This window comes from Taudactylus pleione, unplaced genomic scaffold, assembly GCF_031769625.1.
Source record: "Taudactylus pleione unplaced genomic scaffold, aTauple2 ptg000053l, whole genome shotgun sequence".
NCBI classification, from domain to species: Eukaryota; Metazoa; Chordata; class Amphibia; order Anura; family Myobatrachidae; genus Taudactylus; species Taudactylus pleione.
Window position 1 is genome coordinate 10,873,282 of NW_028284455.1, and position 16,717 is coordinate 10,889,998.

The following is a 16,717-nucleotide window of genomic DNA, read 5'->3' on the forward strand; positions in this document are numbered from 1 at the left end:
AAACGCGTCAGTACTTTTGCCTCCATCCAACAAGTGACCCCTGTGTCTTTTAACTGGACTCCATAAGAAGCCTGGACCAGCTTTCCGGTAATTAAAGAACCAGAATCCTTTCTTTTGGAAACATCTGTGTATACTTATTTGGATTTAACCACCCTATTCACACCATGGACATTTGAGGGTTCCGAGTGCAGCATATGGAACTGTATATTGGACAAATACTGTTTTCTCAAACTGAGATTGATGCTACTTAACTATTACCCGGAAGCACATACAGGAACAGGCATTGTTTAATTTGAATAGTCAATTGGAAGAAGCTTATTGCTCATATGTTACTGTGTGATACATGCTAATCTTTTTTAAATATTTTTATTAAAGTGTCTTTTTTCATGTCCATCTAGGTATACTCATTGATATTATACACACATCTTAGCGCTGCTACCACTTTTATATCTGTATTTATGCTTGTTAGGGTTTGACTACCCCTGTTTTAGCAACTGCTCAGTAAAAAAAGACCATCCCATCGCCTGTTTCCCACCTACTTGGTCTCTATATTTTGATAAGCCGGATGCCTAGATGTTTTCCTCTGTAATGCTGGTATACATTTAGGATGCCAGCGACCGTAATACCGACCGCCGGCTTCCCAACTCCTCAATCCCGGCTAGGGTTAAATGCCAGGCGTCTAAAATCTAGACGCCGGTCATTACCCCGATCGAAGGGATGCCGGGCGCCGTGAGAGGACAGCCGCAGGGGGGGGGGGGGAGGGTTAGGTTTAGGGCTCCCGGGGGGGACTTAGCGTTAGGTACCTCCCCGGGAGGATTAGGGATAGGCTAGGGGAAGGGGGGGTTAGGGTTAGGCACACCCCCGGGGGACTTAGGTTTAGGCAGCGGGGAAGGGAGGGTTAGGTTTAGGCACTTAGAGGTGGGATTAGGGTTAGGCACTTGGGGGGGAGGTTAGGGTTAGGCACCCCTAAGGGAGGGTTAGGGGAGCAGCTTAGGTTAGTTAGTACTTACCTGGGGACGATCGGGATTTCCAGCACTGTCGGGCTGCCACTGTCGGGATCTCTTCCTCTGTCGGCCTGACGCTGCCGGGATTCGAACTGGCGGTATTACATACCGATTCCGTAATGCTGATCAACATTGACTACATGCTAATTATTTTACTAAATTGACTATGTATAATGGTAGTAGGGTTAACAGGTGACTACTAAAAGTTCTCACTCTACATTATACAATAAGATACGTTATAAGCCAAGAAAGTATCCACCAATCTCAGCCAGCATGATGTCACTGAATTAGAGGATAACGAATTGGCAATCTGACTCAGAGAACGGTGGCCAGCTTTCCATTTTATTCTAGTATTTGCCTTAACCAGACAGTTTAACATGGCAGGGAATAAAAGTATTTGCAGTAAAACAAATGTGCAAAAATAGCTTACTAAACTATGAGTATTTAGAAATATAAATAATCACTCCTATTCATTAGAGTAGACATTTGGGTATGGCCAGTTACATGGGAGCCCTTTAGAGTATGCAACAGTTCCTTTGCTAGGACGCCTCAGTGCAGTATAGGAGTTTATAGTCAATATGCAAATTTGATTAAATAAAAGGTGGCAATGATTTACTGACTATTATAATTAGTGTGCACAAAAATATCATAGACTAAATGACTCCAAAGTACAGTATAGTAATGCATACCTGTTTTAATACTGCTAGAGACACTTGGATTTTATCTTCTCTTTCTAACCTTTCTTGTAAAACAACATCTTGAATGTGACCTGTTTACACAAACAAAGAAAACAATGAGAATGTAATTCATGTCTTGTGTTTTATAGATCCTATTATTCTTAATTTATAATTAATCCCCAGACTCAGTAGGTGTTGTCAAACCTTTGAACCATCAAGAAAAAAAAGCAATACTTTATACAGTATAAAAAAATATACGCCTCATTCTGCACTTGACTCACATTTGGCATATTTTACCAGTGGAATTTATCCTTAAGAGATCCCAGTGCTACCCAGGGCGGTAGAGAGCTGTGCCGGCCCTGGGTACTTTCGGGGGCGCGACCTAATGTAAGGAGGCATGCAGCTCAGTCCCCTCTGAGCAGGAAGTAGCAGAGCAAGGGGTCGCAGTGGCAAACGCAGGATTTCTAGAGGGGGGTTTCCAAATGCTTGATTTTAGAGCGAGTGTGGCCAGTCCATGAAGAGGGCAGAATTAGCACTTATCCAGCTTTAATATGTTACATATAAAGTATATTGTGTGTCATAATTCCAGCATATACAGGACCAGTGATCACAGTAAGCCATTAGATGCAGCAGTAGATCCATCCTGTCTGAGCAGAATGTTTTTCTTCAGATGTGGGCACCATTAGAGAGCATGGGAGCAAGTCCGGGAGTCTGGGGGAGCAGCAGAGGAACCTAGCACTGCCCTGGACATATATGTACATATTGGTCTCCTTATGTACTGGATAGTGTATTAATAATTTACCCTATTGATGGTCTATAGCAGTGCACCTGTAACAGTGCATATTTTCCACATGGCCTAGTTGGTGCACAGGTATATTTATTACTAGCTGACACATTTTAAAAGATCCATAGGTGGTGGTAGTCATTTCATTTGAGATACTGAGAAGAACATGCAGCGCTTGTAACACTCTATTATATTACTATTTCTATTGTGATGATGGTGTGTGCTGGGGAAGGGGGTTTCCAGGCAGACGGAAACCCCCCCTGCGTTTGCCTATGGGTCGAGGAGTGACACAACAGCTCGCTCTAAATGCACAGATCGTGATATAGTGCTCACAGAGGGGAACTTTTGTTTCTCTCCATGCACTTTTGTTTGTCTGTTCAGAATGCCGATTGTAACGCACAAGGGACACGTGGAAGGAAGAGGAAATCGTCCTCTGACTCACTGAGTCCGTTCAGATGGCCGGGGGAGGAGCAGATCCTGCAGTCGCGTGGAGTATGACCGCAGCAGGGAAAGCCCACTTGCTTGTGGTCACAACCTGTATTTATACAGTACATATTACCCAGTGCTTTACAGAGAGAACACTTTATTATTAACTTAAGTCCATGCGCTAGTGGAGCTTACACTGTATCCTCTACCAAAAAACACACTCTCATACTATGGTTTTTGGGGAGTGGGACGAAACTGGAGAACCTGAAGGTATCCTACAGATGTGTCCTCTTACATCCTTGCCGATCGAGCTACAAACACGCGCACGCTTCGTGCCATGCGATTGCCAGCAGCAGCATACGGTACGGTACGCTATGGAGTGCACTATGATCGCATCATGCATTCCTATGGAGTCGCAGGTGCAAATGCAGTGCGCGTATTCCGCTCGCCGGCGCACGCCTCGCGCCATGTGTGTCGCGATTGGCCACGTACGCAGCAAAGATGCAAGAAGACATATGTACGTAAACATGGATAGTGCACTGGTCAAACTCCAGCCAATGTCCCAGAGCTGTGAGATAGTTACACCAGGGCCACCATGCCCAATGCCTCAAGTGCTGTCCATATATGTGGCACACACAGGAATGCAGGGAAATTATGTCTTTGGAAAAATGATGTGCAGTAAGTTTTTGAAACAAAAATAAATATGAAGGGAGAAGAAAATATGTATGGAGTAGGAAGTACTGTATGAATGGACTAGGAAATATGAATAGAGTAGGAAGTGAAAGTTTGGTTTCACAAGGCTAAGGTCATACCTCCAAGCTAACTACAGATATTCATAGTTTCACAAGACAGTGGTTCTCAAACTCGGTCCTCAGGACCCCACACAGGTCACTTTTTCCAGGTCACCCAGCAGGAGCACAGGTGTATTCATTACTCACTGACATGTTTTAAAAGATCCACAGGTGAAGCTAATTATTTCACTTGAGAATCTGTGAGGACACCTGGAAAACATGCACTGTTTGGGGTCCTGAGGACAGAGTTTGAGAACCTGTACCATAGGAAATATTGAAAAATCTTTATTGTTGGTAAACTAAAGACAGTGCTAAAGTTCAACTTCCTACTAGTGCAGCACCACTCCTGGAGAGTAGCTATGGTGGATCTTGAGTAACATGGGATATGACTGTGCTCATGAAGCTATATGGAGAGGCCATAACAATTATTAATATTATCGATTATTTATATGGCGCCACAAGTGTTCCGCAGCGCCTTAAAAAGTACATAAACAAATAGGTTGATTTACAGTAACTTACAGTACAGTACAATACAGGACATGGATAATATACATTGCTACATTCGCGACCATAACACCCAGATAAGCAACAATGCAAAGCAACCAAGTGTTAGGTGCCCTGGTAGAGAGTAAGAAGTGGATGAAGGTAGAGTAAGGAGAAGCACAAGAGGGTAGAGTGCCCTGCTCATAGGAGCTTACATTCTAAAGATCCAATTCATGAGAGACTATAATTGCGATATATGAGATTATACAACGGCATTTAAGGCTATATGGAGACATGTGGAGTTATACGATGGCATTAAAACAAATATTCTTGTTATACATAAAAAGCCAGAGTGAGATGCACACATCACTACTTTGCAATCTATTTTTGTTGCATTAAATAACACACACACTACCAGTCAGGAGTTTTAGAACACTGCCATTTTTCCAGTTTTTATTCAAATCTACACAGTTTAATGTACTCTAAAAGTAAAGCATAGAACAAGTAAACAACTGCAGATATAAATAGAAATCATAAAATCATATCAACAAAATGACTGACTCATAAAAGTAGCTACCTTATGCAGACGTAAATATAACCGCTGAACACACTCGTGGCATTCTTTCTACAATGGAAATCAATATTGTTTGTAAGGTTCTTCTCAACACTATTGCAGAAGTTCCCCAAATATATTGCACATGCAGTTTGCTTTGCTGTCACCCTTCTGTCCAGTTCATACCAAGCCAGCTCATTGTGATTTTAGTGTGGAGACTGTGCTGGCCATTCCAAGATTTGAATCCCACTAACTTGTCCTTTTCTTTGAAGATAGTTCAGATATAGCCTGGAGATACTGTATGTTTTGGGTTATTATTTTGGATGAACCCTTGACCAACTAGGCATACTGTAGATCAGATGGTATTGCATGGTGCTGCAAAATGCTCTGGTAGTAATTTTGGTTCAGGGTGCTAGTCACTTTGTGCAAGTCATCGACTTGGGATCCAGCTATCATGCATCCTCCTCCATGTTTGACAGTTGGTGTCACAGTAGTTTATTTAGTAAGCAGCTGGTTACAAGCCACGCTTCCTGGCATGTTTAAGCTCCAAATTTCAAAGGTCAATGCTTTTAATAGCAAAACATAAAGTGTTTTGCTATTAAAATCATTGCCCTTCTAAATTTTGGGTTTAAATACACTGGGAAGCAGCGTATTGGTTAGTAAATAATCCTACACACTGAGGAACCATCCTTTTGCCTATTCTATGGCGTTCAAAAAACCATGCGCAATTAGCCAATTCTGATTCATCTGTCAGGTAGTCTTCATGGTCTAGGCAAGCCTCTTTTTCATTGCTACTAAACAGTTGTAAGTTCTTAACCCATAGCTTCCTTGAAATAGACTTCTGAAATTGACATTGTTTTTCAGTTGTTTTTTTTTGCTAAACGTAACTTTTTTTTTTTTAACGTCTAGCAGTTTACTGCTTACTTTGTACCATTTCAGGTTATTCAATGGACTTGAATTTCACACTGTAAAAATACAAAGTACTGTACAGTCCGCTATATTAGCCGACACCACCACAGATGTTACAAATCCCAAACGCTTGCCAGACCCAGGGAGCCATAACAAATCAGAAAGTCAGTAGGGCCTGGATAATTCACTTTCCACATTGGGGGACATTATGTCTGATATCGTATGATCCCGATTTCCTGTTTGCAGTCTAAATGTGCTGTCCCTGTTTGGGACTTTTATAAATACTTACAACTAAGACACTGGCTCTAGAGTATGACTCTCCCTATCCTCAGAAAGCCTATTTTTCCTTCATAAGTTTTGGCAAAGTTCACTTCTTCCTGTCAGAACTACTTGGTGGTACCGCCTACAAGTATCTGACACTAAGAGGGACAAAGGGCCTGATTCAGAGCCGCTCGTAAGCGGCCACTCGTTCGCTCTGAGCGATGTTCGCACATCTGCGCATGCGTATGGGTCGTAATGCGCATGCGCCAACCAGTCAGTGCGGTCGGAAAACGTGTGTTCGCAAAATTGCGAGTGCCTGCTAATTTGAGTGACAGGATGAGGCGTTTGTGGGTGGTAACAGGGGAAGGTGCTTGAAAACGGGGAGTGGAGATCCGAACGCAGGCGTGCCAAACGGTCAAAACGGGCGTTTTAAGGGTGTGCATAATTAACAAAGCAGCGTCATCGACCACGTCACTTGGTTGTCTCTTAGCCTGAACTGTTCGCATGATTGCGGTAGGAAAATCCAACCACAAGCACTGCGAGCAGTTCAGACGACTTTCGATGTACTCGATTAATCTAATAAATAGCGGAGATGACGTATGATGCGAGCGGCCAGGGGGCGTCTTTTCAAAATAGCGAGTGTATGTTTCGTTCGCTCGCTCAGACATAGAGGCGTCAACAGACCGCAAAGAGCGAGCGCTCAATTTAAATAGCCGGCCCCTTTTTCTGAACGAGCGAGCGCAAATAGCGTCCGGCTCTGAATCAGGCTCAAAATCCCCTGCCAACTTAAGTGGGAAGGTGATCTTTCCCAGACAATGTCTGAGGAAACATGGGCTACCATTTATTGGATGTGTTTTAAGCAAAGGCATCACCGGGTCTGGTGACACCCGGTGCGCAGTCTAACTATCCCTGCGCTTCTTAAAAGGGGGCGTGACCTTAAATAAAGGGGGGGTGGCCTCATGGGGGATCCCGATTACTTCACTTTAGGGGGCAGGCCAGAATTAGTATGATTTATCTCTCTAATCCCGAGGTGGAAATCCTGATCGTCCATTAAGGTAAGAATAGCTAATCTAATTCCCCCCCTTAACCCTCCCTTAGGGATACCTAACCCTAACCACCCCCCCCAAGTGCCTAACCCTAACCCCCCTCTGAGTGCCTAAACCTAACCCCCCCCCCTTCCCCACAGCCTAACCCTAAGTCTCCCGGGGGGGTGCCTGACCCTAACCTCCCCCCGATGATGCCTAAGCCTAACCCCCCCTTCCCCTAGCCTAACCCTAACCCTCCTGGGGGAGGGGTGCCTAACCATAAGTCAACCCGGGAGCCTCTAACCTAACGCTCTCCCCCAGCGTGGCTGTCGGCGTCCGGCTTACCTTCGAGTTGGACGGGTGTTGGGCTCCCGGCGTAGGTCTAATGACAGGCGTCGAGATTTCGACGCCTGTCATTTGAACCTTACCGGGATTGGACAGTTGGGAAGCTGGCGGCCGGCATTGCGACCATCGGCTTCCCGACTGCTTCCTGGCCAGAATCGCCGGAGATGCTGGGCTGCCCCGAGACTGGAATGTCAGCTCCTCTTCTATGACATTCTCCTGCAGCACCCAGCCCTTGTCACTGCAGAGGAGCCGGCATTTTGGTGTCACCCTCGGACCCATGGTGCAGCCCGCACCCTCTGCACCCACCTCATGATGCCACTGGTTTTAAGGTGTCTCATTGGATCAATCATGCAGGAATGTTTTATAAATTGATTCATAGATTGTAACTTGCCCTAGACAGACAGAATCCCATCTGGCCCTCTATATCATTTTGTTGGAAAAATTGTGGACAAGTGGGAGGGATTTTCCATGTATTTTGGGATTGTTCACTTCTCCAGCCTATATGGGTTGTGGTCTTCACCTTAATTAGACAAGTAACAGGAGTATCAATATCTCCTGATCCACTGATGGGTATCTTTCATTATTATCCGGGAGAGATATCATCAGGGGATACGTTTATTATAAGCCATATTCTTACAGCCGCAAAGGCGGGCATTGCACCATTATGGTGGTCCACTTCTGTACTTGGTTTGAATGATACTGAGGGGAAAAAAACATAGGCATTATGAATTTGAGACGGCAGATTGTAAATATTCTTCTTCAGCCTCCTCTCCTCTTATGAGATGGTTTAAATGGAGTGAATATAGGGAAAACCAGGGAGATTCATCAAACCTTGCTGAAGTCATTGATTTAAGTCTTCTAGACTCCCCTCATTCTGGTCACTGAGATACAGTTAGTATGTCTGTTCAAACCACCAGAATGATTATGCCATTTACCAATGTCTGCTACATTATATTTTCTTCTGTTTTATTTACTTGATAACCAGGGCCGTAGAGGGGTGTCCTGGGCCCAGGGGGAAGGGGCGTGGCTTAATCACGGGAGATGTGACCACTCCCCCTTTGGAGAAAAATATGGCTGGGGAGGGGGCCGCTGTGAGCCGCCCAGCACAAATCCATGTGTGTGTGAGATCAGTGTGTTTTCTTTTCTGTACCCTGTTTCTCTTACTTAAGAACTCGTAAAAAACAAATGTTTAATTAAAGAAAAAATAAGAAAGTACAGATGTGTCCTTATATAACTATCTTTCTGGACTTACATTTGCATAGCTTTTATGTGATAAGCTAGACATCTCGTGATTAGTTAGTACAATAGAGTTTTTTTTACAATAATAGCTTGTGACACCTAAACAGGTGCATCACCTCATACTGCTCTGAGGTATGTGCGGCCAAAAGCATAGTTCAAATTGTTAATCCACTATGAAATTTGAGAATTCAATAATTTTCTTTTTTCAAAAATAGATTAAATATCCTAATGGGCATTTTTGTAAAATGCTACCAGGGTGTAACGCAAGTCTGGTTTGATAGCAGTATTCCCGGGATGTAACAAAAAAGGACCACAGAAGATATATCCGATATCTGACGCAGTCCCTCCATTTCCCACTGCAAAAGTAGCCCCCAGTCGGATTTACCAAGCTCTGGAATGCCCTGTGGGCTACTATTGCAAATTTTATCGGGGAGGAATCTGGAGGGATCCCTCCCTGTCGGCCCAACTAATGCATTTGCAGGCCGACAGCTGAGCATGTGCAGTACAGTACGTGCGTTGCGAACATGGAAGCAATAGTGGTAGCTATCACTTTGCTTCCAGCCCTTCACTGGGACAGAGCTTTTTCTAAATCTTAGTCCCAGTGCCACAACTTTAGCCGTCATTTTCATAACTGCATTGCGAGTTGGGGCAAAATGTTCATACCACAACCACATTTTATATGTGGTTGCTGGTAAATATGCGATCATTGGTCAACTGCATTAAATTAGTCCCAGGCTGCAAACATGAACGACCAAACTGAACATATATCCCAATGTTCATCCAGTATGAGCAGCTGGAGCTTTAGTGACTAGGACAGTTCAAATTACTGATGATTCACAAGCAACGTACACTCTTAGCAAAAGACAACAGCAGTACAGGGCAAAAGTGGGCAGAAGAAAATACCATTGTAATATCTATACATTAATTTGAAGTGAAAAGCTAAACACGTGAGCAACCAGTTGAAAAAATAATTAACCCCATCCTGACAGGAACTCCACAGAGCAGGATATCATTGTTACAGTAGGTAGCAGAGCAGAAACCGCTCATCACATCTGGTAATGCACTTTTCAGAGTCAGAGATGCAAACATCTCAGGAGAAGGACCAGTGAGCAGTGTGAGGAAGGGCATACAAAGAATGACCATATGAGTGGTGCCACTCTAAAGAGCAGAGCCGTAGCAAGACTTTTTGGTGCCCTGTGCCAAAAATAGCATTGGCGCCCCCCTCATTTTTCAAAGGGACATAATGCACCCAAACAAGGGGAATTGCCTCATGGGGAAGGGCCAGGGAAGAGATAGGGGAGGCCAGGAGATGCTGGGGATGAAATAAGAGGAAGCTACAAGCAAGAATGATAATAAACAGAAATTTGACAGGCCCAAACAGCACCCCCTGACCTATGGTGCCCTGTGCGATGGCACCAGCCGCACTACCCTAGCTACGGCCCTGCTAAAGAGCTCTACAGTCTTCAGTATTTGTTTCTAACAGTGAAGAGTTAGTTCCATAATGTTGTAGGGTGCAATTTTTTTTGCATGTGTTGGGTTCAGTCTTCTCTTAAGTTGGCAATAGACCAGTTGGCTGGTTGGAACAAAACTCTGGTAATGTATGGGAGCAAACGACAATCAGTCATTTGCTCCCAAACACTGGAAGACAGACAAAAATGGTTGTTCAGACAAACTGGTTAAATAGGTTTGATATAACCAATTTGTCTGAACGACCATTTTTGTCAGTTTTCCGGCATTGGGAGCAAATGGCTGATTGTCGTTTGCTTCCATACATACATATCTAAGCCAACTAATCTTAAGGTGTATGACCAGCTTAGAAGACAAAGTCAATTCAAATAGCTACTTACTGGGTACATCTCTAGCTGTAGCATTTATTTTCTAACAGAGAGGTTTGTCTTCCGTGGTTAGAATGCCCCATCCACAGATAACCATATAACACTGACTTATCCATATGTCATGATCTTCACCCAATTGCACATTTGTGGGATATCCTGGAGTCATGCCAGATACACTGTTTCCAACCACCATCCCTCAACCAGCTATCAGTTGAGTTATTTTCTTTTGCAAGAATAGTGCACAATTCCAGACATTATTAGCCTCACATATGTGGTGACCGAACATCCTATTAAGTTACTTTGTTGTTTTTTTTGTCTACTACCGGTGTCTCTGAAGCATAGATAAATACTGTATTAATATAAAGTAAAGTCTGCACCACTAACATTTCCTAGTAATACATGTACAGCCATGGACAAAAGTTTTGAGAATGAGTATTGGTTTTCACAAAGTTTGCTGCTTCAGTGTTTTTAGACCTTTTTGTCAGATGTTACTATGGTATACTGAAGTAAAATTACAAGCATTTCATAAGTGTCAAAGGCTTTTATTGACAATTACATTAAGTTTATGTAAAGTGTCAATATTTGCAGTGTTGACCCTTCTTTTTCAAGATCTCTGCAATTCGCCCTGGCATGCTGTCAATCAACTTCTGGGCCACATACTGACTGATGGCGCCCATTCTTGCCTAATCAATGCCTGGAGTTTGTCACAATTTGTGGGTTTTTGAAAGTCCACCCTCCTCTTGAGGATTGACCACAAGTTCTCAATGGGTTTAAGGTCTGGGGAGTTTCCTGGCCATGGACCCAAAATTTCGCTATTTTGTTCCCCGAGCCACTTAGTTATCACTTTTGCCTTATGGCAAGGTGCTCCATCATGCTGGAAAAGGCATTGTTCATCACCAAACTGTTCTTGGATGGTTGGGAGAAGTTGCTCTTGGAGGATATTTTGGTACCATTCTTTATTCATGGCTGTGTTCTTAGCCAAAATTGTGAGTGAGCCCACTCCCTTGGCTGAGAAGCAATCCCAAACATGAATGGTCTCAGGATGCTTTACTGTTGGCATGACACAGGACTGATGGCAGTACTCACCTTTCCTTCTCCGGACAAGCTTTTTTCCAGATGCCCCAAACAATCTGAAAGGGGATTCATCAGAGAAAATAACTTTACCCCAGTCCTAAGCAGTCCAATCTCTGTACCTTTTGCAGAATATTAGTCTGTCCCTGATGTTTTTCTTGGAGAGAAGTGGCTTCTTTGCTGCCCTTCTTGACACAAGGCCATTCTCCAAAAGTGTTCGCATCACTGTGCGTGAAGATGCCCTCACACCTGCCTGCTGCCGTTCCTGAGCAAGCTCTGCACTGGTGGTGCCCTGATACCATAGTTGAATCAACCTTAGGAGACGGCCCTGGCGCTTGCTGGACGTTCTTGGGTGCCCTGAAGCCTTCTTCACAACTATTGAATCTCTCTCCTTGAAGTTCTTGATGATCCGATAAATTGTTGATTTAGGTACAATCTTACTAGCAGCAATACCCTTGCCTGTGAAGCCCTTTTTGTGGAAAGCAATGATGGCTGTACATGTTTCCTCACAGGTAACCATGGTTAACAGAGGAAGAACAATGATTTCAAGCTCCACCCTCCTTTTAAAGCTTCCAGTCTGTTATTCTAACTCAATCAGCATGACAGAGTGATCTCCAGCCTTGTCCTCATCAATGGTCATCTGTGTTAACGAGAGAATCACTGACATGATGTCAGCTGGTCCTTTTGTGGCAGTGCTGGAATGCAATGGAAATGTTATTTTGGGGATTAAGGGCCTGATTCAGACCCGCTCACAAGCGGGTCGATGGTGGCCCAGTGCGCATGCGCACGACGGAGCCGGGTCCATCGTGCGCATGCGCGAGACCCCACGGATAGCGACGGGCAATCCGCTGCTCCGGGTCTTGTACCAAAGGGGGCGTGCTGTCTATGTTGAGTGACAGCACGCCCCTTTGGTGGGCGGGCCGGGGGCGTGGCTGCCCAGACGGGGGCGTTCCCATGGGTATGCCTATCGTCTGTGGCCGGCCCCACTGACATCACAAGTGATGTCAGTGGGAGTGCTTTCGGCTCTGTTAGAGCCGAAAGCACTCTAGGGCTCGCAGCAACGAGACCCTACCACAAGGGTCTCGTCACAAGCTCGATGGTTGCGCTGGTCTTGATCATCGCGACCATCATCCTGGCTGCTCGCTATAGCTGTGGGTGGCCACCCACATCTATGCGAGCGGCCAGGAGGCCGCTGTAAAAAAACAGAAGGACGGCCCTGATTCAGAGCGAGCGCTCTGTCAGAGCGTCTGGCTCTGAATCAGGGCCTAAGTTCATTGTCATGGCAAAGAGGGACTTTGCAATTCATCTGATCAATCTTCATGACATCCTGGAGTATATGCAAATTGCCATCATAAAAACTGAAGCAGTAGACACCAATACTTGTGTCATTCTCAAAACTTTTGGCCATGGCAGTATGTTACATGCATCCACTAGAGTCCCACAGCATTAATTAGATTAAAGTATTTCAGGAAAGGAGGAGGTATGAGGACACAATAATTTCTAAACATAAAGACTACATGACCACAAAATACCTGTATGCATAAATATATTAAGTTTTTTTTTAATTAACTGAACAGCATTGGCACATTTGTCCATCTGTTTAGTTACACACTACTGACTTGCAATGCGAATGTAAAAAAAAATGGCCCCAGGTCAGAAAACTCAGTCATCTGAGGAATAAGCTCACGAATATATAAATATATATATTTTTTGTTTGCTTTAACAATTAGAGCTGCCTGTCAAAGTAGTAGCAATATAGATTGACCCTTGCACATTTGTTTTCTACATATTACTTAAACTGTGTTTATATAATATGTTTCATCCTACAGCTGGGAGCAAATGTTTTTTTAACTTTTATCTATATAATAAGCGAGAAAGCATCTGTCTGTCCGTCTGTTTGTCCTTTATGCACGGCCACAGTTTTGTACCTAGCTCTACCAAGTTTGACTTGGACTAAGTTTATGCCTAAATTTGAACTTCTTCAAGGCCACACAATCTCTAAAAATGTCGACACTTTTAAATTACATTAAGATTCTGGGGCAGGTTCCAATGGATTATTGTCAGTCTGCCAAAAACCAGTGAGAATGCAACAAATGTATCCTTTAAACCTCATTCTGAGAAAACTTGATGACTCATGCAAGTTCATATTAAATCCAGAGTCTCTGTGTTTGCATCCAAGGGCTTCTCGCCCCCCAGTGTGCCATCAGCAGCCAGCAGGTATGAATTTGGGGCCAGGCCGCCAGATAATTACAGCTGGCGCACCGGCAGGCAGTAGCAGATATAGTCAGACAGCGTAAATGCAATTTAAATCCGACGCCATTCGCGAGGCTATTGGAGCTTGGGGACCAGAAGTCAATCAGGAGCTGCCACTGCTGATTGGCTGCTATTCTGCGAGGTGAATGCTTCGTGACCGTCGGCGCTGTCTCTCCATGACTGCCTGCCAGTGCGCTAGCTGTAATCAGCTGGCGGGCCGGCACCAAATCAACATCACTGACACCTGGGCCCCCCTCGACGGCCCTGACTGGACTGGTGCAGGGGGATCGGCGGCCCACAGAGGCAGCTCGGGTACCACAGCAGCCGCAACCCTTGCTCCCACGGTAATTATGCCACTGTTTGATGCATGTTAGCAAATAGTGGGGTCATTTTCAGGATCAATGGAATGGGGTTATAGGCGAGGACAATGTGAACACAAAGGTGTACTTCAGGGTCGAGTCTTCAACCCGGGCAATGTGGGGTATCCCAGCTCATTTGAAATATAATGTACTATGACAGTATTACATTTGTATTACACACATTTACTAAGTAACTTATATTTAATTGATATGAGAAATCAATTGGGTAGAGGAAAGAAGGGAGAAAAAAAGGCACATTGTGATAGGGGAAATTAGTTTGTGTTTCAATTAAACTAGATAAAAGAGGTTAATTTTAATAAAAATAAATATGATAAAAATTCATGATCTTCTAAGCCCTTTGGGAGAAAATATTATGTCAGTAGCTATAAATGATAAAGACTAAGGGGTAACTTTACTAAAGTGAGAGTTTTTAGAAGTGAGTTTTAAAAATTATGTTGCCCATAGCAACCAATCAGATTCTAGCTATTATCTTCTAGAAGGTGCTAGTTAAATGTCAAGTAGAATCTGATTATTTGCTATGGGCAACATCACTTTTAAAACTCACTTCTAAAATCTCTCACTTTAGTAAATTTACCCCTAAGTTGTCACTTTATTAGGTAAGCAATTTTATCTGAACCTAGAGGGTTAAAAATATTTATTCATATCTGTAGGCCGGTAACATCATTATGCGAGGATCTGGTTAAAGTTGATCATTTTAGACTGGATGGTTTTCCCATGGTAACTGCATGTTTGAGGATAGGTGTAAAGGATCCTGGTGAGAGTATTCATTTTAATAGCTGCAGTTCTACTGAGCCAGGTGATAGTTAGCTGTATCCACATGAGGATGTCGATTTATTGTCAGCAAAGAGGGCTGGGAAATTCTCTCTGTATTGAATGTAATAATTTTATGTGATATAGATAATGAAATTTATCTTTTTGGTCCTCCAGTTAAAATTGGAGCGTAAAATGGGGTTTCTGATGTAGAATAATTATGTTTATAGACTAAAATATCAGTACATGAATGTAAGGGTCTAGATAAAGTTGGTAGGGAAGTGTTAGAAAATAAGGTGTCACGTCACTAGGGCTTTGTTGATTTGGGTGGGGAACAATAGGGCTAGCTGTATGAGCTAGAGCGTAAATGAAGCTGGATGGTATAAGTATGCAATTCCTCACGGAGTCCTCAGGAGGATGCAGAGACTGATGTTGCAGGATGATATGGGACAGGCACTGAGACTAGATGCAGGTTATCAAGATAACCAGTGGTAGTAGTGTATTGGTAAATCTGGAATAGAATATTATTATACACTGGAGACAGGTGCTGGTAGCACAAATGAAACAGGCTGGTGCAGATACTGAAACCAGAGCCGCTGAGAGTGTGTGTGTGTGTGTGGGGGTACTAATTACCCGGGCCCGAGCTTGCTGGAGGGGCCCGGGTTAGGTGCCGCCCCCCCTCCCGCTTACCTCACAGCAGCCCAGCACAGGCAGCAGTCTCCTATGCCTGTGGGGGGGGGAGCGATCACACTGATCACGTCTCCCCTGGCTTTGCGCATACTGAGGGGCTCACAGCGCCCCCTCTCGGCACTTGAAAAATTTGTTTTTTTATTATAAGGGGACGTGGTCATGTCTCCCGCAATTAGGACATGCCCCCTTCCCCTGGGCTTGGCACAGCTCTCAGCTCCCCTGACTGAAACTGGATGCTAATGCACAATAGAAGATGGCTGCAGGAACTTGAGAATGAGGTGCCAGAAGCACAACTGAGGCAGGCTGCTGGAGATACTGGAACTGTGTGTTGTAGGCAGCACAACAGCAGGTAGCTATAGCAGGTGCACAATGCTGTTAAGTAATTACTGGAGCTGGTAATTGGAACAGATGCAGAATGCTGATAAGCAAATGCTGGGTCTGGTATCTGGAACAGAATGCAGGATAGGAAAACAGAACCAGGTGCCAAGGTACTGATCTCTAGGGAAAGAAGTTGTATTGGCAATGTGTGATCAGCAGTTCCTGGTTTAATTAGGATGAAGTAAGTGCTGATAGGCTAGGCCGAACATGTGGTCACTGCAGTTGCTGGAAACTATTCGGCAAAGCAGGCCATGTGATCACATCCAAGATGGCAGCACCCACGGTTCAGAATGGCAGGAACAGCTGGGAATGGGATGCCAGTCACATATACAGAAGAGTGACTACAGGTCTCAGGGATGCCGCAGTTGGCAGTAAAGTGACACTGCCAGACCAGGTAACGGGGACATGGACCACTATATGTGACATAAGGGAAGTATGATGCTGTCAGTAAAGAGAGCATTGTAAGTTCAATTGTGAGTGCAAATATAGGAGGCAATGAACAACCCTACCTTGTGCCATTCTAATATATGTGCCAAGAGGAAGACCCATTTATCGTTAATTAAGCTAAAGGGTTTGTATACAGAGCTTTAATAGTTGTGAGAAAATAACCATTAAATCCATGTTTCTCCAGTGTAGCAAACATGAAGAGCCACAGGAGCCAGTCAAACGCCTTCTCAGCATCCAAAGAGAGGAGTAAGGATGGAGTTGTATTAACTGATTTTTTTGATGTACTGTAAGTTAATAGCTCCTTTGGTGTTATTCCTCGCCTCACTACTAGGAACAAACTCTACTTAACCATTATGGATATGAGAGGAGAAGATTAAGTAGTGTAGCAATGATTTTTATGATTTATTTAAAGTTTT

General features: G+C 44.0%; 1 protein-coding gene across 4 annotated transcripts in view; it reads right to left on the reverse strand.

Moving 5' to 3' along the window:
• TBC1D5 (TBC1 domain family member 5) overlaps positions 1–16,717 on the reverse strand; it is a 728,182-nt gene that overhangs the window by 27,244 nt on the left and 684,221 nt on the right. For all 4 annotated transcript variants that reach the window (XM_088463373.1, XM_088463358.1, XM_088463381.1 and 1 more), the window contains one exon: positions 1,694–1,773. In XM_088463373.1, the coding sequence (XP_088319499.1) occupies positions 1,694–1,773 (80 nt within the window). The remainder of the gene's footprint in view (positions 1–1,693; positions 1,774–16,717) is intronic.